Below are 27,491 nucleotides of genomic sequence, written 5' to 3' on the forward strand. Positions count from 1 at the left end.
TAATATGTTTTTGTGAGACTTGAATTAGTATTATTGATAAGGATTAAAGTGGAACGTAACTTTTTAATATATTTTGTGTCATATAATTTATTTTATTTAATTTTAAAATTTGTGGTTAATAATTATTTTTTTATGAATTAATAAAAATAAAAAAGTTATTTTCAAATCTTGTCTGGTTACACATTTACGTGTTGCCTCACGTTAATCTAAATACATAGTAATATATAAATAATGAAGAAAAGCTGATTTTCCATCTGCAGGGAACCAAAATATGACACTTTTATTGTTCATAAGAATAGTAAAGTGTAACTCTACTTTATAATATATATGTATAATAATAATAATAATAAATAAAAAAATAAAATTATATTTTTACTGTTACGATAACCGTATTATATTTTTTTAGTAATGTATAATAATAATAATGATAATAAAAAAATAATTAATTCTTTTTTTAATTTTTTAAATGACAAATAATGCGATAAAAAAAATTTTTAAAATCAAAGCTTAGGCGGACGGAGTATAACGCACTGCAATCCCACGTCATCCGGTGAACCCTCTCGAAAACTCGCTGAAAAACAAAACCCTAGCGTCCTCTCTCCTTACTAAAAATCTGCTCCCTACTCTCTAACCCCTCTTTCTCTCATCTAATCTTCGTCATTTCTGCAAATCTTCAACAATGGCAGCCATGCTGGTGAGTTACACTAGCACACATTCTCTCTATTATATAATTTGTTATATGATCTAACTCTGTGTTGGTGCTTGTGGAAATGGCTGTGAAATTGGCCGAAACGATGAGCAGCAACCGCAGATCATACTCTTAAAGGAAGGGACGGACACGTCGCAAGGGAAGGCTCAGTTGGTTAGCAACATCAACGCTTGCACCGCGGTGGCCGACGTAGTCAGGACAACGCTGGGACCCAGGGGTATGGACAAGCTCATCCACGATGACAAAGGCACTGTTACCATTTCCAACGACGGAGCTACCATTATGAAGTTGCTCGATATTGTCCATCCGGCTGCTAAGATCCTTGTCGACATCGCTAAGTCTCAGGACTCTGAGGTATTGGTTTCATTTTCGAATTCATGTAGGTGAGGCTGGAGTGGGGAATATAAGTAAATGATAATTTGGAGGTATTTTTTTTAATATTGTAAGATAATTATTCATTAGTTAATTTATTTCATACAAAATTCAATTTTGTGTTAAAAAAATTTAGAAATGAAAAACCAGAACATAGTTACTTGCGCAAGCAAAATGCTATTACTTGAAGAAACCTTACATATGAGGCATCAGATTTTCTTCAAATATGATCTTGGAAAGTTAGTTGGGCTGAAGCAACTGATGCTTTAGTCCAGAATCTTAGACTGGTTTGGAGAAGTGACAGAATTTTTCTGCTATCAACATCAAGCATTAATTAATTGTAAATGCTATTCATCACAAGAACTGCTTAGCTTTTGATACGGGGAAGTATGCACTTTTTGATGTCTTTTAGCATTTGTTAAAGAAATGAGATTTTCTTATCCAGTTTGTCTCTGTGTCTGATATTTATTTTTTGAAAAGCTTCAATGATGATTTTTAAATATGTTGGCTATGCATTCTGGGAAATTACAGGTTTTGCTGTGTTACAGGTTGGTGATGGAACCACTACAGTAGTATTGCTTGCAGCAGAGTTTTTGAAGGAAGCCAAACCTTTTGTAGAGGATGGAGTCCACCCTCAAAATTTGATACGGAGTTATAGGACTGCATGCTATTTGGTACTTATATATATTTTCTCTTTTTTGATGTATTGTTGATATTTTGGGCCTGATCTTCACGTCTCGTTTCTTAAGTGCTGTACATGATGTTGCAGGCAATTGAGAAAATCAAAGAACTAGCTATAAGCATAGAAGGCAAAAGTCTAGAAGAAAAAAAAAGCTTACTTGCTAAATGTGCTGCCACAACTCTCTCTTCAAAACTTATCGGTGGGGAGAAAGAGTTCTTTGCACAGATGGTTGTGGATGCTGTTATTGCAATTGGGAATGATGATAGACTAAATATGATTGGAATAAAGAAGGTAATTTAATTTGATCAATTAGACTTTTTATATATTGTTGTCTTGCTATTCAAATTGCCATTTTAGCAATTGTCACTCTTTCACTAATAACTTTGGTGCAGTGCATATTAGGAAATCATACAGTTTTGGATGTGTGGGCATAATTGAACAAATCATAGAGTATGACATGTGGAAGTAACTGCATTGGTAGACATGTTATTTCAAGATATAAATTGATAAGGAACTTTGGCAACATTATAATCTGCAAGATAGAGCTTTATTCTTGATTTATTTACTGTAAATTTCTGTATCACGTTAGGTGTTAGATTCAATTCTGGTTTTGTATTGAGTTTTTGGTTGGCATTATATAATGGCATAATCAAGTTGGCTATAAGCTTGACTTGTCTTTTCAAGATATAAATTGATAAGGAACTTTGGCAACATGATAATCTGCAAGATAGAGCTTTATTCTTGATTTATTTTCTGTAAATTTCTTTATCACATTAGGTGTTAGATTGAATTCACCCAATTAAACTGAAATCAACAAAGAAAGGACTACATAGGTGTTGCAACATTTAATATATGTTCCACAACCTTTCATAGTGTGAGATTCAGAATACAGAATGAAATGCTTTGTATATCCTTTGTAGGGTTGGACGCAAACCGATAGAACTGAGGAACCCCATGAATCCAAGCTAGCCCAACTTGACTCATTTGCTACATAGAAGTAATAAACTCAGTTGCTGCTTCTAGCAGGAAATTAAATCACCAATAACATGGTTTCATTGTTAAAAAAGCTGGACGATTACATATCTTGATTGTTGCACAATTTCAGTTGTAATGTAGACATGGCTGACTTATTTAGTGAGGGGTTGCTGGACCTTGGTTGAAATTATGATGTAGCTTGGATTTAACACTATATATATATATGGCTCTGATACCAAAGCGATGTAGGATCGAAGGGGATATCCAACAAGGATAGAATTAATATAAAGAAGAAGAAGAAAGAACAATAAATAATAAGAAGATGCAATAAATCAACAAGTTATAAAAGCATAAAAATATGGGCAGTAGAACCAGCCACAGATATAGATATAAAGAATAAAACAACTAAAGATTGTAAGAAGATAGTTTTATTAAAGCTCTGATATCGGACACTTACAAGGAGATAGAATAGGGGAAAGGTAGAGGTATCCGAAAGGAAAACTTGAAAAATGAAGTAGAGAGCCTCTTCCTTCTATAGATGAAGGAAAGAGGTTTACAATGATTATAAGTTACTATTACACATGTGAAAGTTAAAAAGATATATAAGTGGAGTGGAAAATGCCGAAAGTTGTTGCAAGTGGAGTTCCTATAGCTATGTGATGACCAAAGTTGCCTTGATGATAGCCAGAAAAGTTGACCTTGAATTGTAGGCATGTGAAGAGTTATTGGTGCTTTAAGGCAGATGATATTCCAAAGTAGTTATCTTCGTTATCATTACTGAGACTGACGACATTAAAAGATGAGCTAGCTTGGCTTGGAGTTTTCGAAGTGGGGGACCTGCTATTCAGCAGTTGTTACATGATAGTAAAATATTCTTCTTCAGACTTGGCCTGGGCTAAGAGGGCTTGAGCATTTGATTTTTGAGCCAAAAAAGTCATAGTGTTTTGGGCAGAAGTTAAAGGAAGTTGTCTTTGTTCTTTAGGCTGTTTGAGTAACCATTGTTCCACAGCTTCTAAGGAGGCCTTTTGATGTTTTTGAAATTTGGACCACTATTTAATTTTGAACTTGCGAATTAGAACTGGCCCTTGGAGAAGTTTATCAGTTTTGTAACCATAGTCCCATGAAAGAACCCATGGCACAAAGAACTTTGAAGCAAATAGTATGAGGGGATGAAATATGTCTTCTTCAGTTGTAGGCTTGTAGCGAGCCTTGAAAGTTGTATACCCTTGATTGATTTTAGAGGGCAATATTTCAGGGATGGCTCCCATCCAATTCCATCATTGGGCAAACCATCTGAGAAAGTGAAATTTGAAGACGCTCTGGAAGAAAAATAGCCAAGTGTGACAGTTGCTGGGGTTTTGGATTAGGAAAGCATTTATCCAAACTTGGTGGTAATCCTAGTATGAGAAAGTTGTAATAGAAGGGAGGCTTTGGCCAAATCTAGCTTGAAATTTCTTTGGATAATATTAATTAGACTATTCAACTCATGGATATATTTTGCAGAAATCAATTTATTTTCAGTTCTTCTACTTCTGGAACTGGAGAGAGGATAGTCAACAGTGAAGAATTAGTTATTGAAGACTTTAAAAAAGCAATAGATAATTGGGAACTTCCTAAAGTCCAGAAAGATCAGATCTATAAACAAAGCAAGTTTAACTTCCTTACCAAAACTGATTATACCATCAAAACTGAGAAAAGAGATATTCCAATCACAAAGCCTTTTGAAATCATCAAGCTTTTAACTTCTGCTTCTTAAACAAACACAAAGCCAAAGGTTACAACTATGTCCGTATAGGAATAGTTCAGGTAGGGATCAAGCCCTTAACAAAAGGTCTAAACACTTCCATTTTAGCTGTTCTTAGAGACGCTCGCTTCTATGACTTCCAAAATTCTTTGTTTAGTTCTGTTGAGTCTAGTCTTTGCGCTGGTCCAATTTCTTTTGAATGTTATCCAAACTTAATTGTTTCTTTAAATGATAGAAATTTACTTGATAGTCTTTTTTTGCAAATTAAAACTCATAATTATAAAATGCTTCCTGGATCTATTCCTGTTACTTTGATTTTTAAAGTTTATTACAAAGCCATGATGATTGCTTTTGCTTCTAAAGTTCTAATTCACAGTCAGAAAGGAGAAACCCTCCTCCTTCAAACTGATCTTACGAGCAATCTTTGTTATTCCCAAAGCCATCAAATGGAATGAAGTCTCACTATCTGAAGACTGGATCCTAGAAGGAGCCACAAGACCACAACCGCTGCCTCCACCTAGCCCAAATACACAGCGTAAAGAAATCGCCCAGTTCCCTGACAGAAAAGTAAAACTCTCTTTTGCTAGAAAACCCCCAACTTTCAGAAGATCTTTTGATGCTACCTCTTCCTCTGGAACTATAGACCTAGGAAGAATCTCACAACTACCTACTGTCATAGATCTACCTCTAACCAGAACACCCTCTGTGGTTAATTATCCAACAACTACAGAACACTTTACTTGAATCCCAGATCTACCTTGACACTCAACTTTTGACATACCAAGAAAAACTTCAATGCAAACTGCTGACTTTTCAACTACTATACCACGACCTGTCTATTCCACTCCTGAAGAACAAACTAGACCTACATCTCCAACCTTCTTTCTCGTGGATCGAGAATATAGAATCTGAATTGAATGTTCTTCAAAAAGATTTTCAGATTACCAAAGCTTATCTTTAAAAAGATTTTTATGCCCCTCATAATCATGAGAAAAAGCTTTGGTTTTTCCAAAACTTCATGGATCATAGGCAGGAAATCCAAGAGAAATTTTATGCATTCCTTCATGGGCATCAAACGCATATTTTTTTTCTTTGATTGGTTTGAAAATTATGCTTCTAAAAATCATCTGGAACATCCTTTTGCTTCTAAAACTGTAAACCCACTTTCTGAAACAACTTCCTGGCAAACTTCAAAAGGTGAATGGATTCAATCTGTCCATCCACCTCTTCGAGAACTTCAAATCAAACACCTCAAAACCACACTTCCCCTTTCAAACTTAAGAGAGAGAAAAACACTGATAGAGATCTTGAAAATATCATCTAGCGGAGCAACTGGACCAATAGTCATCTTCATACTATTGGAAAACATTTAAATGATCTACAAAAGTAGATTCAACACCCAACTACCATCATCTCCTCCACATAAACAAAGGTGAAAGCTCCAGCCTTTAAGCCTTTTTAAGTTTCAAAAAGCTCTCTCACTAGACTTCAACAAAAGAGCAAAGAAGAATTTCTTCAAGCTATTCAGGATTGTCTGAATCAATTTCTATCAACTTCTTCAAAGTCCAATGTCGTCATTCTAGACACTCCTTAAGCCTCTGTCAATGTAATGGAACAACCCTCTAACGATGAGAATGCCTTCCAAGAAGAAGCTCTTTCAAGAATATATAAAGTTCATTGGCAGAATCCTCAACAGCTTTACTATCCACGAGCCACTGCTCCAGATATCAATATGGAAGATAAGCCGAGTGCCCTCTCCTAAAGCCGCTACAATACTTCTTCCGTCTATGAATGGAACATAGATGGAATGTCAGAATACAATGTTCTCAACATCTTCCAACAAATGACGATGGCAGCAAATGCCTATCGAGCCCAGACAGGCACCACTGATCAGGCTATTGCAAAACTTCTTATAGCAGGATTCTCAGGTCAACTGAAAGAATGGTGGGATTATTATCTCACTCCCCAGCAAAAACTTGAGTATCTAAAGTTTGTTGAACTCGATGAAGATTAAGATTCAATACTTGATGAAAATGGCAGACCAATTCAGAATGCTGTTGCCACCCTCATCTTAGCCCTGACACTTCACTTTGTCGGAGATCCTTCGCATCTCAAAGATAAGAATGCCGAGCTTCTTTCAAATATTCGTTGCAAAAAGCTTAGTGACTTCAAATGGTATAAGGATACTTTCCTTACCAGAGTTATGCTTCGGGAAGACTCTAATCTACCATTTTGGAAGGAGAAATTCCTCGCTGGCCTCTCTCCTCTCTTTGGTGAAAAGGTTCGAAATAAGATCAAGGAGCATAACCATGAAAAAATTCCTTATGATCAGCTCACTTATGGAGAACTTATCAGCCTCACCCAAAAAGAAGGCTTGAAGATTTGCCAAGATCTTAAGCTACAGAAACAACTCAAATGGGAGCTCCATAAAACCAAAAAAGAACTTGGAACCTTCTGCCAACAATTTGATATTTCCTATCAAAAGTCATCTTCCTCTTCAACTTTCAAACCATGCACAGACTGTCAAACCAGAAGACACCGCAAGCACAAAAAAAACTTTTCCAAACATAAAACCACTTACTACTAAGACAGACCTTCCAAAGGAAAGTCTTACATTAGAAAGTACCAAAAACCTTCTCAAAAGCCTATGATCCCAACTCTACTCCCAGAAAATGTTACTTGCTATAGATGTGGCAAGAAAGGTCACATTGCAAAATATTGCAAGCTCAACAGGAGAATCCATGAGCTCCAACTTGAAGAAGAAACTTTGTACAAACTTGAAGCCCTTTTGCTTGAGTCCTCTGATTTTGAAGAAACTGTTTCAATTTCTTCAGAAGATAATCAGGCCCTTCAGCTTGATAGGTCCTCTCCGACTCTTCTACTTCTGATAAATCCGAAAAGTAACTGAATATGCTTACCAAAGATCAAAAGTTTATGCTTGATGTTATTTAACAAATTTAAGACCCTCAACTTCAGAAAGAATATCTCACTAAGCTTCAACACTCTTTTGAAGCATCATCTTCTGAAACCCCTTCTACATCTGTGCCATCTAAAGTTAATAACCCATATGACCTCACAGCCATCTTACAAAAGGCCAAAATTTTCAAAACAAAAACCTCTGCTTCTGCTATTCAAGAACTTCAGACTGAAATCAAAACCATCAAGTTTGAACTCAAGCAACTCCAAACCAAACAGAAGGAATACTCTGTAGTCATTCAACTTCTTCTTAAGAAATTTTCCGAAGAAGAAGATGATCCAGAACCTGAAACTGAAACACCACAACTAGCCAATCTACAAGATGTTCTAGATAATTTTCTTTCAATTTTAAAACAAGTCACTTCCCAAAAATATTTGGTTAAAATAACTTTAAAAATTTTTGATGATTTTCGATTGGATACTATTGCTCTCTTTGATACAGGTGCTGACCTTAATTGTATTAAGAAAAAAATAATTCCAAATGGATTTAGAGAAGCAACTACTGAAAAGCTCAAGGCTGCCAACAACTCTTATCTCAAAATTGATTCAAAAACTGATGCATACGTTTTGAACAACGGTTTGCAAATCAAAACTTCATTTTTCTTGTGCATAACATTCATCATACGGTCATACTTGGCACTCCATTCATAAATCTTATTACTCCTTATGCTGTTAATTATGATCATATTTCTGCTAAACTTAAAGGAAAGAAGATTGTTTTCCCTTTTATTGAAAAACCCCAAACTCGTAACTTGCATATTATTAAAGCCTGCTCTGTTTATGAAAATCAACTCAACTGTCTGATTTTGTCAAAAGAAATAGAATTTCAAAACCTTAGAAAAACTGTTTTAATCCGAAGGATTCAAAATCAACTTCAACATCCTGTTTAGAAAAAAAAGATTTCTCTTCTTCAACGACAAATAGAAAATACTGTTTGTTCTGATCTTCCGAATGCTTTTTGGGAAAGAAAACAACATATTGTTGATCTCCCCTGCGAAAATGATTTTCAAGAATCTCAAATTCCTTCTAAAGCCCAACCAATTCAAATGAATAAAGAACTTGAAGACCCCTTTAGAAATGAAATTAAAGATTTGCTTTCTAAAAATTTAATTTCTGCTTCCATGTCCCCCTGGAGTTGTGCTGCTTTTTATGTTAACAAATCTTCCGAAATTGAAAGAGGAGTCTCTCGACTTGTTATTAACTTTAAGCCTCTTAATAAAGCTTTGAAATTGATTCGTTACCTGATTCCCAACAAAAAAGATCTTCTTCAAAAACTTTTTGCTGCAAAAATCTTTTCAAAGTTTGACATGATATCTGGCTTTTGGCAAATACAGATAGCTCCCAAAGATCGTTACAAAACTGCTTTCACCGTCCCGTTTGGCAAATATGAATGGAATGGCATGCCATTTGGTTTGAAAAATGCCTAATCTGAATTTCAACGCATCATGAATGACATTTTTAATCTATACTCCACATTTTGCATTGTTTACGTTGATGATGTCTTAATCTTTTCATCTTCTATTGAGCAACATTTTAAGCATATAAGAACTTTTATCCTTGTTGCCAAAAGAAATGGATTAGTAGTTTCTAAGTCCAAAATTAGTCTTTTCCATACTAGAATTAGGTTCTTAGGACACATCTCCAATGGTACAATCTCACTAATAGAAAGGTCATTTGTTTTCACTAATAAATTCCCTCACAAAATTATTGAGAAAACTCAACTTCAAAGATTTCTAGGATGTTTAAACTATGTCTTAGATTTCTTTCCAAACTTAAATAGATTGCTTCAACCACTTCATGAAAGACTCAAAAAGAATCGTAAGCCCTGGACACAGAAACACACTTCCCTTGTTCAGAAAATCAAAACCCAAATAAAGCAAATTCCTTGCTTACATTTTGCTGATCCATTTGCTTTTAAAATTGTTGAAACTGATGCCTCTGATCTTAGATATGGAGGAATTCTAAAGCAACTTAAAAATAACAAAGAAGTTATAGTTTAGTATGTTTCTGAGCACTGGGATGAAACTTAGAATAATTATTCCACTATTAAAAAAGAAATTTTGTCTATAGTCATTTACATTCAAAAATTTCAAAGTGATTTGCTTAATCAAAAGTTTTTGATTCGAATCGACTGCAAATCTGCAAAAGAGGTTTTGAAAAAGGATGTTCAAAATATTGCTTCCAAACAAATCTTTGCTCGATGGCAAGCTATTTTAAGTATTTTTGACTTTGATATCGAGTATATTAGAGGAGATATGAATTTTATCCCTGACTTTCTAACTCGTGAATTCTTGTGGACTCCTCACAATGATCCCAAGAAAGAAGACTGAAGAATCAACAAAAGAAAAATCTTCAGCTTCTACCTCAAAGAAAACTTCACCCAAACCCCAAGCTTCCTCTCAACAACTTACGCTAAGTCAACCTAAGATGACTTCCTAAAGCCCTATTGTCTCATGGAATGCTTTATTCCAGAAAGAAATAGATCAACTTGACCAATCTTCAATTTCCCAAACTCCTCCAGAACAACTTTCTCCAAATGACTTGTAAGTTTGGCTTGCAGGCCTCATTAATCACCCGCAATTTTGCTAGTCCCTCAGAGATTCGCTCCCAGAAGGACAACCTAAAAAACTTTTAACTCAAGCATGCTCTCAAGAAGCTGAGAGAGAGATTATTGTTCAAAATCAAAAAACTCTCTCAAAAACAACTTTCTCAAACTGTTTCAACTCCTAAACTTGTTCCTTCAACGGATTTGACTTTAAAATCAAACGAACCAGTGGTTTTACAAAACTTTTCTCAAAACTCTAGTTCAGCATTTAATTGGATTTTAAAGGATTCTTATCAAAGTATTTTAACTATTGAGGATGGATTTTATGATTCTAACCCTCGTTTATGTGCAGCTAAGTTCTTTGGTTCTTGGCACTACAAGCTGTGGGATAAGTCTAAAGATCTAGCTTACTACCAAAGTATCTTGATTGAAACTGGGTCAGTCAAAATTAAACATTTCCCAGAAAACTTCCCTGTCCCAAACTATTCCACTTGCACTATACTCAAAGTTATCCACCCTGTCAATTGGGGACAAGACTTGTCTGCCCTAAAGAAATTTCAAGCTAGATTTGGCCAAAGCCTCCTTTCTATAACAACTTTCACATATTGGGATTACCACCAAGCTTGGATAAATGCTTTCCTAATCCAAAACCCCAGTAACTGTCACACTTGGCTATTTTTCTTCTAGACCGTCTCCAAATTTCACTTTCCTAGATGGTTCGCCCAATGGTGGAACTGGATGGGAGCCATCCCTGAAATATTGTCTTCTGAAATCAATCAAGGGTATACAGCTTTCAAGGCTCGCTATAAGCCTGCAACTGAAGAAGACATATTTCATCCCCTCATACTATTTGCTTCAAAGTTCTTTGTGCCATGGGTTCTTTCATGGGACTATGGTTACAAAACTGATCAACTTCTCCAAGGGCCAGTTCTAATTTGCAAGTTCAAAATTAGATGGTGGTCCAAATTTCAAAAACATCAAAAAACCTCCTTAGAAGTTGTGGAACAATGGTTACTCCAACAGCTTAAGGAACAAAGACAACTTCCTTCAACTTCTGCCCAAAACCCTACGACTTTTTTGGCCCAAAAATCAAATGCTCAAGCCCTCTTGGCCCAGGCCAAGTCTGAAGAAGAATATTTTACTATCATGCAACAACTGCTGAGTAATAGGTCCTCCACTTCGAAAACTCCAAGCCAAGCTAGCTCATCTTCTGATGTCGTCAATCTCGGTAATGATAACGAGGATGACTGCTTTGGAATATTATCTGCCTTAAAGCACCAATAACTCTTCACATGCCTACAGTTCATGGTCAACTTTTCTGGCTATCATCAAGACAACTTTGGTCATCACATGGCTACAGGAATTCCACTTGCAACAACTTTCGGCATTTTCCACTCCACTTATATATCTTTTTAACTTTCACATGTGTAATAGTAACTTATAATCATTGTAAACCTCTTTCCTTCATCTATAAAAGGAAGAGGCTCTCTACTTCATTTTTCAAGTTTTCCTTTCGGATACCTCTCCTTTTCCCCTATTCTATCTCCTTGTATGTGTCTGATATCAGAGCTTCAGTAAAACTATCTTCTTACAATCTTTAGTTGTTTTATTCTTTATATCTATATCTGTGATTTGTTCTACCGCCCATATTTTTATGCTTTTATAACTTCTTGTTTTATTCTTTATATTCATATCTGTGGCTGGTTCTACCGCCCATATTTTTATGCTATTATAAATTGTTGATTTATTGCATATTCTTCTTATTATTTATTGTTCTTTCTTCTTCTTCTTTATATTAATTCTATCCTTGTTGGATATCCCCTTCGATCCTGCGTCGTTTTGGTATCAGAGTCATATATATATATATATTCTTTCTGGAATATTCAATGGGGCTGTGTATAGAGAATCTCACTTTTTTATGTTTTGCCAAACAAGTTATTTTGAATTCTGTTATTGCTCTTAACACTTCCTTGCCATCATATACAAGTTTTCGGTAGTATGCTCGAGTATCAAAGCAACTCCTTGGTGAATTATGTTTTATTAGATTGTTCAGATTTTGGCCATCAAGTTATTAATTTAATTTATCAACTTTATGAATTGCTTGAGCATTCTTGTGTGTTGTGTAGTTCTGTCATGGCCCATTATTGTCTAATTAGCATTGCTTCTGCCATTCTTTTGGATGGAAGTTTGGAGCTGTCTTGAATTTTTGAAACTATTACAATGAAAGATTTTTATTTTTTATATAATCTATATGCATGTTTTCTTGCAGGTGCCTGGTGGCAACATGCGAGATTCATTTCTAGTGAATGGTGTTGCCTTTAAAAAGACATTTTCATATGCAGGGTTTGAACAACAACCAAAGAAGTTTTTAAATCCAAAGATACTTCTACTCAACATTGAATTGGAATTGAAATCTGAGAAAGAAAATGCAGAGATAAGGTTGGATTGTATTGATTTATTTTCAATTTAAGAGATAGATGCTGAAGTCCATGCTGCTGTTTTCTCACTGCAGGCTGTCAGACCCTTCACAGTATCAGTCAATTGTTGATGCAGAATGGAATATCATTTATGAAAAGTTGGATAAATGTGTACAGAGTGGGGCCAAAGTGGTTCTTTCACGTCTGGCTATTGGAGATTTGGCAACTCAGGTTGGTTTTCTTCTATTCCTGAATGCATATGACTTAATTTAAAAATTCGGAATGGAAGTTGAATGATTTATGGCACATTTTTGTCCTTTTTTGAGACATTTATTGCCCTGGCAGAAGCATTTGCACTTCCATTTTTGTGTTCATGAAAGTATTTTTAATTTGTTTGACTTTCAATAATTAGATTCAGCTGCAGAAGTACCTTTCAGTTACTATTCTGGATATTTTCTGTTTTTGATGTTTCATCAAAATCTGTTCAAAGAAAAAAGAAGAAATGTGTATATATTCTGTTGATTCTTCCTATATGAATGCTCGTAATTCTGCATGAGTTTTGCTGGAAGAGAATGTGGTTAAAATTTTGATTTTTGTGCCCTAATAGATTACATTTTCATTTTGCTATAGATTCCTTTTTCCTTTTTGCGGTCAATGGTGATTGAGTAATAAATTGTGTGAATATAATATCCAGTGTTACTAACAGAACATGTGTTCTTTGTAATTTTTTTGTGCTATTGTTGATATATTGATTGAATGTTTTGTTGGCAACAGTATTTTGCAGATCGAGATATTTTCTGTGCTGGACGTGTAGCTGAAGAAGATTTGCTAAGGGTTGCAGCTGCAAGTGGTGGAACCGTGCAAACAACTGTCAACAACATAATTGATGAGGTTAAAACATCTATTTATAAAAAATACAGAATCCTTTGTTATTTTATGTTTTGATGTAAAACTTTCTTCTCTTTGTGATCAATTGAAATTATTGTGTTGTTTTGCCTTTAGGTTCTTGGAACTTGTGAGATTTTTGAGGAAAAGCAAGTTGGAAATGAGAGGTTTAACATATTCAGCGGATGCCCTTCTGGAAGAACTGCCACTATCGTTCTTCGTGGCGGAGCAGATCAGGTTTGCTAGTTTATTTTGATTGAAATTATAAATGATTATTATAAATTAATTTTAATTAGGGTTTTTATGTGTTTTCTTGTAACACTAATGTCAGTTCATTGAGGAAGCTGAGCGGAGTTTACATGATGCAATCATGATTGTTAGAAGAGCTTTGAAAAACTCAACTGTTGTTGCTGGTGGTGGCGCAATCGATGTATGAGTTAATCACAGCTAATTATATCATGATTATGTGTGCGTGTGTGTGTATTTATTTATTTATTTTAAGCTTTGGTAATAAAGACAATGCTGTTTTATGACAGATGGAAATAAGCCGATATTTGAGGCAGCATGCTCGCACAATAGCTGGGAAGTCTCAGCTATTTATTAACTCTTATGCAAAAGCCCTTGAGGTACATAGTTTATGTGATATTTTGGATGAAATGCCCTTCTGGTCTAGCATACAAAAGTAGTATTGCTTAATTTTATTATGATTTTAACCTCCTTGCTAGGTAGTTAATTGGTAGAAGTTTTTACAGTTATCTTGAAATCAAATTTTGATTTTAGAATTTATATGGCGTTTTGCAATGTCTGAAATTTCCATTGCGTTATGAGGGAAAATATGCATGATAATTTTTTCCTAAAATTGGTAATTCTAATATTACAGCTATTTATAAAATGTTGTTACGTGTTATATTTATTAGATTGAGGTGTAAACTCTTGGCACTGAATGTAATATTAGCTCCTTTTTTTTTTTTTTTAATTACAAAGAAAGTTTAAGCAGGTAATTTTCAATCTTGAAACAATTTGTTTGATATCTTTTTTAGTTCATTCTCAAATCTCACATTCATTTTTTTAAACCATGAATAACTCTTGATAGAAGTGCTGGACCAAATACCTTGCTATTGCTGAATAATGCATTTACTGGTAGAGTCAGAGATTCTTTGTAACTGGTCTTCCGTGTACAGAAAATATCTCATACTCACAACAGATTTATATTGGAAGAAGGTTCATGAGATTTACCCCTCTTGTATTGCAGGTTATCCCACGGCAGCTATGTGATAATGCTGGGTTTGATGCAACTGATGTGCTGAACAAATTAAGACAGAAGCATGCACTTCCATCTGGTAGGTCTCCATTTTAGTTACCATTTGGAAAAAAAAGTTTGCTATTTGGCCATGGTTGAAGGAAGCTTTGATATATTGATATACTGGCCCATTGCCCTTGTCCTTTTGATGAGCTGGCATCTTTCCTGAGTATAGGGCTTCTATTGATGGCATAGCAAATTCAGTTTCAATGGTTATTTCCAGAATGAATTTCAGGTCGATCATTGCATAATATTTTGAGCTTTTTAACAGGTGAGGGTGCACCTTTTGGAGTGGATATCAACACTGGTGGAATTGCAGATTCATTTGCCAATTTTGTTTGGGAGCCAGCTGTTGTGAAGGTGTCTTTCTTTAATTCTTCAGTCATTTATGCTGATACTGGATACATTATTTATCTTTTGTATTTGTATTTATATAATGGTCCCTTTGGTGATTGAAATCTTGTAACAGATCAATGCTATAAATGCTGCTACTGAGGCTGCATGTCTTGTATTGAGTGTGGATGAGACAGTTAAGAACCCTAAGGTAAAGTGAATAGCATGTTAAATTTAGCTGCTTATATTGGAAGTTATATTTAGCTGCTCATTTTCAGGCTACCTAGTATAATGCATAAATGCTTTTATCTGAAAGTGTTATATATTTTTTACTCTGAATTCAGTGCATGTAGCTGTCCTGCCTGGTTTCTTGGTTTCACTGTGCCACTAGTACTAGAGCATAAAAATATTAGGACTAGACACTAGACAGTAAATGAAATACAGACTAAAGCAATTGAATGTTAATGTAGTAAGTTTTTGGTGAACATTGCATGAAAAGGCTCATGCCTTTGCATTTCTCTGTCATTACACTGAATAATGTGAGAAGGGAGTTATCAAGTGAATGTCTTGATATTCTATTCAATTAGTAACAATCTTTACTGATGATTTTAAGTAATTGAAGCTCTTATAATTGATCTACTTGAGAAATCAGTTAGGATCATACAACGGTGTTTTCTATAGATGCATTACCTTTATTTTGATTCCTTTGATCAAGCATTTCTTATTTGTCTAATTGAATGATATGCTGCAAAAATAATTTTAAACTCGACTTACTAGGTAAACTGAAAAAGCCACGTCAATCTCTTTAACCAGTTAAACCCTAGCTATTCATGAGCAGCACATGCACTATAGATGGTGTTTTGTTTGATCTTGCTGCTAGCCTCCTATTATTATTTGTTAAAAAAAAACTGTTATGAGGAAATATACTGATAGAGTTGGGAACCATAGAATGAACTGAGAAAATATGGAATGAAATTGCATTGATATTTGCTCTCTTCAAGAGTACAGCAAATTTAGAGCAATTAAGAGATTCAATACAATGACTCTCTAATACAACTCTCTCCCAAACCACAATAACAAACGAAGAAAAGAAAATTACCATCCAAGGAATTTGGCAAATTCGCTTGGCCCCAGCTGTCAGCCTAAACTTTCAGTAGAAATCTTCTTCCCCTTTTCCTTCTCTTCTTCTTTATTCATAAATTTCCCTCCACGTGCCATTCTGTTTCACTCTGCCAGCATCCCACATTCCTTCTAGAAATTTCTGCCACCTCGTTTCTTCTGGAACCTTCTTTTAGCTCCTCTCTTTCAGCTCTCTTGGGCCTTCTTGGCTTCTCCTGTAAACTTTCAAGCTTCCCAAGCTCTTCATCTGATCCACATCATATACACAGTTAACTTATTATTCATTGTAATGATGAAATATGCTGCAACATAATACATATTAAATTACCTTAGCCCATCCTGTAACTAAGAAAAGTCCCAAATATTAAAGCATTGATTTCTCATCTTGCTTGAATGTGCAGTCTGAAAGTGCTCAGGGAAGCTGCTGCAAGTGCTATGGGTGGTAGAGGGCGTGGAGGGCGTTTTCGTGGTCGTGGACGGGGAATGCGAAGGCGATGAGCTTACTGGATATAATTTATTGGAATTATTACTATACTTGTTAACGAGCATCTTTTCAAATTTTCTCCCCTTGATTTCAGTTGCATTCACAGTAACATCACTCGAATTAGATTTCTTCCATCTGCCTTTCCAACTTAGGAGCCGAAGTGGCCTTGTAATTCGATGTCAGAAGTTTTGTTGATTGGTAACTTTTTGAAATGCAGGTGCTGCTTTTTCTTTTTTGGCTAGGGTCTCCGTTAAAATAAAATTAGAATCGGACCAATTTAAATTGGGCTGGAACTCGATTAGAATTCAAGTGATCGGATTGGCTGACTCAGTTCCGATCAAAATTGCATTTTTTAATTTTAAAAATAAAAATTTCGAAAAAGTTGAGAACATTAGGTTTGATAAAAATCGTATTGAATTGAGCTGAGCCAGAAAAACTGAGGAAGATCTTTAGGGGCTAGTTCAGACATACTCTAGTGAATCAAAACCATCGATTTTGAGTTGATTTCAAATAAAATCAGCCAGTGGCGGACCCTACGAGTACCGATGGCAACTCTAAACTAGAAGGATTACCGTTTCACTAGCTATAAATGCCGGGCATAGACGAATGGTATCGTGCCCTGGAAATATAAAATTATTATTGTTATTATTTTTATTTCCCGGAGAAAGTTGTGCTCAATTTAAGCATTAGTCAAAATGCAAAATCATAACAATGCAACTTGTTTTAATTGATAACTCGTTAAAGTAACAAAAAGAAAAAGGAGATGAGCATAAAATCAATCTAAATTCTAACTTGCTATAAAATTAAGCTATATACTGCATGTTTATTACAAGCTAATCTTCAAACTTAAATTCTTTTCAATTAATTATAAGATAAACGAAAACTTTGCCTCGATAATTTTAAAATAAAATTTCATAAATTAAATTGTTTGATTTTAATTTAAAGGACATGTGCAATCATTTCTGTTGGGAAAATGGAGTAAGAAAGCAAAGGGGGCAACAATGTCTTAAATAACAATAAAGAAGGAAGGGTGCCTGTCACCTGCAATTTCAATGGTAAACATTCATTTCTTATCAATCACAACTATGATGAATTGAAAATTAGGAAGACCTCTTCAACCTATAAGAAGAACCTGAATTTTGTTGTGTCCTTATTGTCTGAAACTAACACCACAATGGTTAGAGAATGACAATGCTCCACAACATGCCTAAAACTGGAACTGCATTTGGGAAGTGTATCCAAGAGCCTCTAGGTGAGCAGCCATGGCCTTGTTCATTGGTGGAGGACCACACCTTAGTATCTAAAAGAAGGGGGGGAAAAGGTTTGTCTTACTTGTTTTCAATAAATATGAGGAAGAACGAAGGGGATTATGCATTCTGAAAGTTACCTGAACATCTGCTGCTGGTGGTGGGCAGTGGGTTTGAATCATTTCCTTGGATACAAACCCCATGCCACCATCCCATCCTTGAGGAGGCTGAAGATAACATTTTGTAATTAATTTCATAATAATAGAATAAATAAAACCTTTAAGGACAACAAGAATATTGCGATATATGCTTTTAGGAACATGTTATTACTGCCTGAATATTAAAAATCAATGTAGTTTTCATCGGATTTTTTTTTTACACAAATATTCCTTGGCCATTTTATGAATAGCAGACAACAAATGATGATCTTTATATGAGCTGTAGTTGGGCTGACTCCAGACCAACAAATATAGACCAGATAAGAGCTCAAGCTTAGGCAAGTGCAGCACCGACAGGACAAGCTCGACCTACCTTGGTCCTAATATTATGCTAATAATTTTTTAATTCTAATATCATATATTTTAATAATAATATAATTATAGATGAAAGAATATTTAAAAAACGTGAATAAACATAAAAATTTAGTTATAAACACAGGTTCGTTCTTTCACTAAAGCAAAATGGTCTTTTAGCCAGTTTTTTTTTTTATAATTTTTTATATTTTTTTTAAACATCTTATTCATATATATGTTATGCTTAAGATACGTTTGATAGAAAGTTAAAAAATTAAGGGTTAAATATCATTCTTGTAAGTTTTAACTTTTAAAGAGGCTAAGTATTATCTTTGTTCCCCCAAGGTTAACATCTAACCTCTTAATAATGCATAAATATTAGTGATGTAAAAAGTTAATCTAATCTCTTTAAGTATCCAAATAATATTAATGAGGGATTAAAAGTCATAAAAGTAATAATAATCCCTTGTTAACCTCGTACCAAATACCTACTTAGTATTATGTTAAGTTTAACTATAACGTCACTTCTTTGTAGTGCCTGATAATTAGATAATTTATAATATTTCATAATATGATACTTTGTAAGTATATTTGATGTAATAAGGCATTTATAGTAAAATTGTCACATTCCATATAAGAGAATCAATCTAAGAAAATGCGTTCAAGTAAAAGTGGGTTTCACGAGAAAAGTAGTTGAAAGACAGAGCGAAAGAGATCCTAACAAAATGGGCCAATGTTAACTCGCTAAGACCACATAAGCTTTGGGCTAAGCATGCACCCAGCATTGTGAATTGGGTCAAAACTCAACTCTGAGCTCAATCAATTGTATTCAATACAGAATACCTGCCTTCAACCCAGGATGTCGACGGCACTAACATGTCCATAGCCTAAGTCTATTCCAAACTTAATTAATTAATTACAAATTAGACCAAAAAACTATTGAGTAAGTTGGAAGGCCTAAAGGTCATACAAAATATGTTATAAAACATAATAATGCACTAATCATCCCAATACATGTTTTCATTTAGGAAGCTGTTGAGTGGATAAAGGATGGTACAGCTTCCCTTTAAATTTATGCTTAATGGAAAAAAAGAAAAAGCCATTACATAAGCAATTTTAGGAAGTAAACTCCTGAATTCACTCGTTGGAGACTGAAAATAGTGATTCACTACATAAAATTAGTAATCTTATTGGAGATAATTAGATAATTCTTCTGATCAACTGAATCTCTCCTATGCAGGAGAAATTTGAGGATGAGCTAGAATTTCCAATCAAACCCAAAGAAGAACCAAAAAAAAAAAAAAAGGAGAGGTGGGTTGGGAGGGGGGGGAGGGAGGGGGGAGAGAGAGAGAGAGAGAGAGAGAGAGAGTAAGAGTAAAAGGGAAGAGAGAATGACAACAATTGCATGACAGTCCTAGCAGCATCCCTCCATAGTCCATATAGACAGCACTCACCCAATCCTGAATTTCTACTGTATTCGTTAAGTTAGGTTTACCTAGTTTATACCCCCTACTGGAGCACTAGAAGTTCTAAAAAGACTTCAAAAGCTTATACAACTGCCATAACCATTTTAACAAATTTAGGAGAACAAAATGCATCACAAGAAATTGAGAATACAAAAGAAAAGGGAAACTAAGAGCTTAATAGAAATTAAAATACATATACCTGATTCAGAACATAGTAGACTCTGAAGCGGTTAGGAAAATTGTTTGCAAGGTCATCCAGCTCTTCCTACAAATATAAAATCAAAACGAAGTTATGCGATAATTTATTTGAGACCTTTTGAGTCCTAGAATATTCATCACAGCTGTTTTCCCAAGTTTGCTCTGCCTTAAATGTTCCCTCTCTTGTTCTTAAATCTAACTAGTCTGGTATCAGTGTGATGCGCAGGGGATAATATCTGCTTTTTTTTAATAATAATAATAATAATAATAATAATAATAACAATAATAATAATAATATCACAAGTTAATTTTATAGCATTAAATGTTAAATAATTATGATTGACAATAGTTTTTTTTTTTTTTACTATATATATAGTGGTCAAATAAAATGTTAAAAAATTAAACATAATTTATTGCATCTAGAAGAATAAATAGGGTAATTATAAAGAAGAGAGGCATAAAATGATAAAATAATTTAAATAATATAGTTAAAATAAAAAAAATTGATATTTAATCTCCATTATATAAATTTATATGATAAAGAATATATATAATAATAAAGATTCCAGACCAAGACATAATCATTACAATCACTGCTCTTAAGGATTCCAAAACAAGGCACATTGACAATTGGACCTGATTCAACTCATCCTTGCCTACATGACATATGTTAACAAAGATTCATCACAGCTATATATGTGACTATACACAACCAATTTTGCCCTATCCAATCTCCCTTAAATGTTTAATAATGAAACATGTCTTTATACACTTATTTAGGATACTATATCCAGCAGAGCTTTCTGCTAGTGCTAGCAGCATCACTTTTCCTCATCACTGTAGTACTCTTTCGAATATTCACTTTCCTAGGCTTACTGGTGGAGTAATTGCTCTTTTATGCATGTATGAAACCACGCCTAGTCGCTTTTTCTCACATTTTACCCAATGCATATGTCTCCATCTCATGAACTTTAATTACTTTTGCCCCTTCTCTTCTTATATAGAAATTCGTTGTTGTTCCGACTCTTATGGTGTAATATTCTTGACATGTTACATTTAAATATTGTCTCATACGTATATGGCATGCACACACACACACAATATTTTAGATTAGTAGGTATACATCTATATTTGAAAACAAAAAAGCCATGGTATGCCTTTAGTTAACAGATTTGGCATTCATGAATAATTCTTATGAGAAAGAGGGAGAGAGGGATAGATTTACCTTTAAAAGAATGTCCTCGTATGTGACATTGGCATAAATAAGATGTACATTGGTCTTGTCATTGGGATTTTCCACTATGGCCCTAGTAACCTATGGGAACCAAAAAGAGAAATAAAAGTGTTTGTTAAGTAAAAAATGATGATTTTTACAACTGGAAAATAGAAAGGCCATTTCTAATCACATACTTGGAACATTGGAGTTATTCCAGTACCCCCAGCAAGCATCCCAAAAGCTCTAACTTGGTTAGGTTGATACTTGAAGCGCCCCTAGAAGCATCACATAAATATGTCAATCTTTACACGAGTTTTTTTAAAGGATTGATAAATTATGAATTTAAATTTTTTCTAAAAAGAAAGTGACCATTCAGAGATTTGAAAAAATTCAACTCGGCATAAATTTGACCAAAGTAAATCAGACATGAACAGTTAAGAATGTTGGATAAACTAAATGTCAAGTTTTAATTTTTCCAATCAATGCACTACTGAAGAAAAACAAAAATGGAAGGAAAGATAAATGAATTGGAACTGTTAAGATCAATCTTACAGTTATGGTAACAAAATTATAAAGTTTTGAGGTTTAGAGTGGATTCATAGAACTTGTCTGAAAGACTTTCTGCAAATGACGAGAAACAAGCTCCACAACTCAAAAGATTATTAGCAATCTTCAGAAGAAAAAGGAGTGATAAAGCCATTAAGCTGGAGTCTTAGGGTTTGAGAATAAATTTGAGGGTCAAACGAACATTATCAAATAATAACACATGGAATAAAAAGATATGGAGACAGAGAGAGAATTAAGCAATTATGACCTTCAAATAAATGTCAATTCATGATCCTATTCAATACTAGCCAGATTTCATGTGTCAAATGTTATAATTAACCCATAAATACTTCTACCAAGCAAAAAAACACAAAAGTTTTTCAGGGAATTTTTTTTTTAATATTTTAACAAATTTATTTAAAATAAATATTAAAATGTTGTTGGTAACTACATGAAATTAATAAAAACTAAGATCAAATTGTTATCAAAAAGTGTTGTAACCAATTAGAAAATCTCACAAAATGATAATTTCTTTCATAATTAATATTTTCAGAAAATCATGATTTTTTTTTTTCACACAAAAATGATTTAACATGAGCAGATAAGAAGATTTAAGCAATAGCTGATTAAAATTTTATTTTTCTTACATTATGTTTATGCATATCTCTCAAAATTAAAAATATTAAAAGAAATTATAAGCTCATTTTATATTGATGAAGCACAATATTTATTTCATATGGGATCAAGAAATCTTAAAGCATATGTAATAGTATTTTATAGTAATATTTTATATAGGTTAATATTGGCCTCAACAATAAATTTTAATATTGAACAAAGTGCATTTGGGAAAAATTATAGCAGATAAAAGCCTACAGGATTTTTGCAATATGAAAAACAATAAAAATCCTCTCTTGTCCATTTGCAATAAGTAGTTGCACTTCTATATATTAATTTCTTTACCATCAGACAAAACGGTTGCAGGCCTATTTATGAATTCAAACCCTACTAATAATAAAAGCTAGCCACTAAAGAAAAATAATCATGATTATTCATCAAAGCCCTACGAATTTACCATACTTTCCACACATTTCAATATTATTTTACTTGTGATGCCATAACTCAAACAACTTCATTGTCAACCATTGTTAAGACAAGAAATCAATCAGTCCCCCGTCTTGAATCAACAGAGCTTTCAGGTTTTAAAATAACACTAGTAAGTCGATTCTAGCTAGGAGCCCAATTTTAAATCCTGGACAAAATAGAATATGCAGGAAACAAGAAAATCATATAGCTTATGTGAACATATCTATCTAGGAATTATGTTGCTTATGTGAAATTTTATTATTTTAATTTACAATTCCACTAGAAGGTTATATTAATTATTCATCAACCAATAAGCTAAGTTTTACTGTATTGGTTACCACTCATCCTTAGTTGACTGTTAATGTTTGTTTAGCAGTGGATATTTAAGTGTATCTTTTCCTTTTCAGTTTCTTTCCTTTTTTTTTTTAACCCCCTACAGATGGATGTAGCATATAAGTATGCCAGCATCTCACAATTATATTCCTCCACATTACAACATACCTCCTTAGATTCACCTTACATATGCGTTGGCATACCCACAAAATATCAGATACAGTTCAAGCGTGATTCTTGGGTTAACAAATTACGTAGCATTTCTTTTCATCAATTTATAATGAAAGTTCCTTTCTTTGAAAATATCATATGTATTTACTATTTAGTTGTCTTTCTTCATTACAGTTTTCCTTCATCCTTTCATATTATGAAAAAGTTATGCAGTTCAATTTTTCCATTTCTCCCACAAAGGCCACGCCAATGGTTAAGGCCTTCAAGAAATTTCAAGGGCTAAGATCAATAAGATTTATAGCCAAGGCTACAATCTTACTATAGATATACATATGGTAAAAATAGTCCTATAAATTTATATTCTGGTTTTTGTCTAACATAGTTGCTTTTAGTTACTTTAAATGTTTAAGTTGCATGATCTTTCAGCCAATGTATTTAGCATTAATGGAATGAATCAACTGTTTCTAGTTTTATATAGACATATGCTGATATATAGAGAAAATCTTTTAGCTGGCTTGAATCGCTTGATTGCTTTGCTTCCTACTTGATCAAGCTAGCATGACATAACTGTTAGATTCAAAAGTTTTAACTTTTGTCTTATTGATGAGAAATTAAAATGTGATGCAGCTTTACTCAGAATGGATGAGCTTTGTGACTATTTGTTTGCGGGGAAAAAATAAACATATTCACAAAAAATCTCTGCTGAGAAGCGGGAACCACATTTTTTATAGCACTGAGAAATTGCTTGAGCAAGTTCAAAATTGAATTCATTAAGGCAAAAAGTCAAATAGAATAAATGGAAAATCCAATGGCATCAACGCATGACTCAAGAAAGGAAATAGTTTTACCTTGGGTCCCTTCACAGCCAAGTAATCACCTTCACACATCTCTCGAAAATGGTGGGACATCCTTCCTTGTGGATACATCTATGTATATGAAACAATAAAATGAGGATGGCAAAAGGAATTGAGTGACAACAAAATGAAATATAAAACGATAAACTGTAGTATTTGTTGACCTTTATAACTAGTTCAAAGTAACCAAGATCAGAGTCCAAAGTTGTGGGAGTATATGGCTTGATAACTTCTTCACCAAGACTGTCTTTTCCTCTGTTGAGAAAATAACTTTTTTTAGCATGATAGAAACAAAGGCATCAGCTATAGATAAGTACAAAACAAAGTGAATCACAAAACAAACCTGCAACTCATATGTTGTCCAATTGGTAGTCCCAATACCGAAGTTGGTGTGGGAAGAGCAAATTTAAACTTAGCTACATTATGACTGAGTTGGGTGCGCTTAACAAGTTTGAATTCCTTGAAGTTTTCAGGGTCCAAGCAACCTATCAACTTGTGAAGTTGGTTAGTGAAGTTTCAGACGCAGCCAAACAAATAGACATAACTTCTGCTGTATATTGGAAAGATTATTAATGCAGAATAGGAAACTTAAAATTTTATTTAGGAATTTTAATTATTATAGAATTAGGAAATTTAAAGAGTTTTTATTATTAGAAATTGTATTATTATTAGGTCTATTATTTCTTAATTTATCTCATTTAGTATTCCTAATAAAGATTAAATTAGAGTTCTTAAATCGTAATATGATTGAGATACCTAGTTCTATAAATAAGACCTCAATTATAGAATGAAAAGCAACCAACAAAAAATGCAGATCAAACTGTACAAAATCAAACAAATCTTTTGGTTGCATAAAATCAAGATTAGACATAGTTTTAAGTAATTGACTTTTCTTAAATGGACTGAGGGATAGCACCTTTTCTCTAAGATAAAACCATCCTTATGGAACCAAATGGTTCTCTTGTAATAAAACATATGTCAGGGTTTCTTTCTAATGATTACTGCAGTCATAACTTATTTTCCTTTGCTTTTTCCTTGTACTTTGCTAGTTTCATGCATACAAATCCATTTATAATAATAGTTTTTGTTTTTCCTCTTCAATTCATTTAAACTATATAATTGTCATATTTCATTTGATCAAGACCTATAGCATTAATGTTATAGATGCTGCATATTCTTCTTGTAAGCTGCCCAAGTAGATGATAGGGAAAATAATATTCACATCCTCTGAAAATAGACCTTTTTTCCCAGAACATAACAATTTCTTTTTTACTTTTATGATATGACAAGTTTCGCATATTTTGAGCTTAAGCACAAGAAATACATAATCCATTTCACTGCATTTGGACTTTGCCTAAGTGAGTGTACCAATATTATCATTTGAAGAAATGTATGACTTCCACTTGAAAACAAAGCTAACAAGTCTAGATGTGGTTGACTAACGTACCTTAGAAAGACAATATAATAAGAACTAGTTCCATTTGTAATTTAAGTTCACCCTTAAAAACTCATCATCCATATTCACATCCCATGGGCTACATTCCATACCTTTCTCTCATCTTACGATTCAACACAAATGTTCATTCTTTGATTAATATCAATGTTTATCCCTAAGCCTCAACATAAGCACATATATTCTTACTCAACTCATATCATCTTATAACAAAATCCCAACAAATTTTGGTCCCATTCTTCTAGTTTCATACATCTCATAAATTAGCATCCAATTAACTTATAAGCATAATTTAGCAGAAATTAAAACATATGATTTACATAACTAATCTCCAAAAGGGAAGAACCTACAATCCGTAAAACACATAAAAGTCAATTTTCCTATCCAAATTAATTATATAAAAAGAAAAAACCATAAATGGAAATTTTCTTCAGTATTAGCTATCATTAGACCCCAAGAACCAAAAGCTTCAAACGTATATGCAAACACAAATGTTTACTATATACATACGGAGAGAGAGAGAGAGCAAAAGAGATGGAAAAGTTTATACCTTTAGGTTTCTTGGTGGTGATATAGAAATAGTAGGCGGTTCCCGCACCGATGGCCAAGAGTGCGACGGCGATGCTTATCATCTCCGCCTTGTGAGACTTAAAACTCTCCATTTCTGGAACACAGAGAGAAACAAACGTTTCAGCACTGGAGGTTTTTAATTTCCCCTTCTCGCTCTTCCTTCCTCGACGGATTCAAGACCATTTAGTAGCAAGTAGCAACTGTTCATATAGGCTCACAACTATTTTAGAAAGTCTCTGCGGCAGGTGATAATAACTCTCCCCCGTTGAATTTCAGATAGCATTTTTTATGATATTTTACAATTAAGTCCTTAAAGTATAGTAAAATCTATAATAAGTAATAGTTTTAATCTTCAAAAATTAATTCTATTAACAAATTACTCTATATCATCTATTGCTTTTCACTTTAAACTAATTTGATTTTAAAATTTTATTTTATTAATAAAATAATTTTTATATTTAAATTTTATGTTTAAATATTTATTTATTTTTATTTAAATAGTTATATAAAATTTAGATATATAATTATTTAAATATTAAATAAATAATTATTTAAATATAAATTTAGATGTAGGCACTACTTTTCTTATAAAATAAAACTTTCAGGAATATTTTATTAAAAAAATAAAACTTTAGAAATGATATTATTTTAAATTTAAATACAATTAACAGTCAATTTAAAAAGTAGGAACTAATTTGTTAATAAAATTAAAATTTAAGGACCAAGTTGTTATTAAAAAACATATCATGGATTGATTATGGATTTTACTATACCTTAAATTTAATTATAAATTATTCTATTTTCTTTTAGATTAACTTATATTTTACCAAAATTTTTAGACATGACCTAATTATTCAACTGATAAATATAAAGAATTAAAGTTTTAAGGTTTAATTTTACATCCAACCCAAATTTAATCGTTATATTATCAAATAAATGTTAATTATATATTTTAAAATTAATAATCTCTCAAAAAAATAATAATGTATCATTATAATTAATTTATATATTTTATAAATAAATAATAAAATTAAATTAGTTGTATTTTAAAATGTATTTTTTTAAAAATAGTTTGAATTTTTTAACTGAAGCTTTAAATTTAAATAATAATATTTTATAATAAAAAACTTAAAATAAAATTTTCGTAATAATAAAGTTATTTGTATCAATAAAAAAATTGATAAATAAAAATTTATAACACAATTAATAAAAGATGAGCGATGTCTTGACCACTAAATTAAGTTTGGGCCGATAATTCTATTAATTCTAATTTATAGAATTGTTCATTAGTTATCGGTTCA

General features: G+C 33.1%; 2 protein-coding genes across 4 annotated transcripts; one reads left to right on the plus strand and one right to left on the minus strand.

Annotated features, from left to right (window-relative positions):
* Positions 1-524: 524 nt before the first annotated feature.
* On the plus strand, positions 525-16,503 carry LOC110633150 (T-complex protein 1 subunit eta). 2 transcript variants are annotated; one of them, XM_021781657.2, is made up of 14 exons: positions 525-694; positions 803-1,063; positions 1,630-1,755; positions 1,851-2,054; positions 12,273-12,442; positions 12,516-12,651; positions 13,195-13,311; positions 13,423-13,542; positions 13,637-13,735; positions 13,842-13,931; positions 14,558-14,645; positions 14,877-14,965; positions 15,075-15,149; positions 16,459-16,503. In XM_021781657.2, the coding sequence occupies exons 1-14, from the start codon at positions 680-682 to the stop codon at positions 16,501-16,503; spliced, it is 1,635 nt and encodes a 544-aa protein (XP_021637349.2). In that variant the 5' UTR covers positions 525-679. The 2 variants fall into 2 exon arrangements, with proteins under 2 accessions (XP_021637349.2, XP_058000217.1); XM_058144234.1 differs by lacking the exon at positions 16,459-16,503 and adding an exon at positions 15,283-15,306.
* A 1,017-nt stretch (positions 16,504-17,520) lies between these two features.
* LOC110633151 (NADH--cytochrome b5 reductase 1) lies at positions 17,521-26,422 on the minus strand. Of its 2 annotated transcripts, XR_002490773.2 has the most exons (10): positions 26,171-26,409; positions 24,511-24,652; positions 24,332-24,422; positions 24,162-24,239; positions 21,375-21,455; positions 21,190-21,279; positions 19,966-20,031; positions 17,929-18,015; positions 17,674-17,841; positions 17,521-17,582 (listed from the first exon to the last, which is right to left on the minus strand). XR_002490773.2 is itself a non-coding variant. In XM_021781658.2 (9 exons), the coding sequence occupies exons 1-9, from the start codon at positions 26,280-26,282 to the stop codon at positions 17,749-17,751; spliced, it is 840 nt and encodes a 279-aa protein (XP_021637350.2). In that variant the 5' UTR covers positions 26,283-26,422; the 3' UTR covers positions 17,521-17,748. The 2 variants fall into 2 exon arrangements, 1 of the variants encoding a protein (XP_021637350.2); XM_021781658.2 differs by having other exon boundaries at positions 17,521-17,841; positions 26,171-26,422.
* Between the last annotated feature and the right edge of the window lie 1,069 nt (positions 26,423-27,491).

This window comes from Hevea brasiliensis, chromosome 1, assembly GCF_030052815.1.
Source record: "Hevea brasiliensis isolate MT/VB/25A 57/8 chromosome 1, ASM3005281v1, whole genome shotgun sequence".
In the NCBI taxonomy this organism is placed as follows: domain Eukaryota; kingdom Viridiplantae; phylum Streptophyta; class Magnoliopsida; order Malpighiales; family Euphorbiaceae; genus Hevea; species Hevea brasiliensis.

What these genes read in the sequence shown, in the direction of transcription:
- LOC110633150 (XM_021781657.2), top strand. An exon ending in CTAAGTCTCAGGACTCTGAG is followed by an intron (nt 1,064 to 1,629) that starts GTATTGGTTTCA and finishes GCTGTGTTACAG; the next exon opens with GTTGGTGATGGAACCACTAC. An exon ending in TCAACAACATAATTGATGAG is followed by an intron (nt 13,312 to 13,422) that starts GTTAAAACATCT and finishes TTTTGCCTTTAG; the next exon opens with GTTCTTGGAACTTGTGAGAT.
- LOC110633151 (XM_021781658.2), bottom strand. Translation starts at nt 26,282, where the DNA reads ATGGAGAGTTTTAAGTCTCACAAGGCGGAGATGATAAGCATCGCCGTC. An exon ending in CACCACCAAGAAACCTAAAG is followed by an intron (nt 24,653 to 26,170) that starts GTATAAACTTTT and finishes ACAAGTTGATAG; the next exon opens with GTTGCTTGGACCCTGAAAAC. An exon ending in GGACAACATATGAGTTGCAG is followed by an intron (nt 24,423 to 24,510) that starts GTTTGTTTTGTG and finishes TTTTCTCAACAG; the next exon opens with AGGAAAAGACAGTCTTGGTG.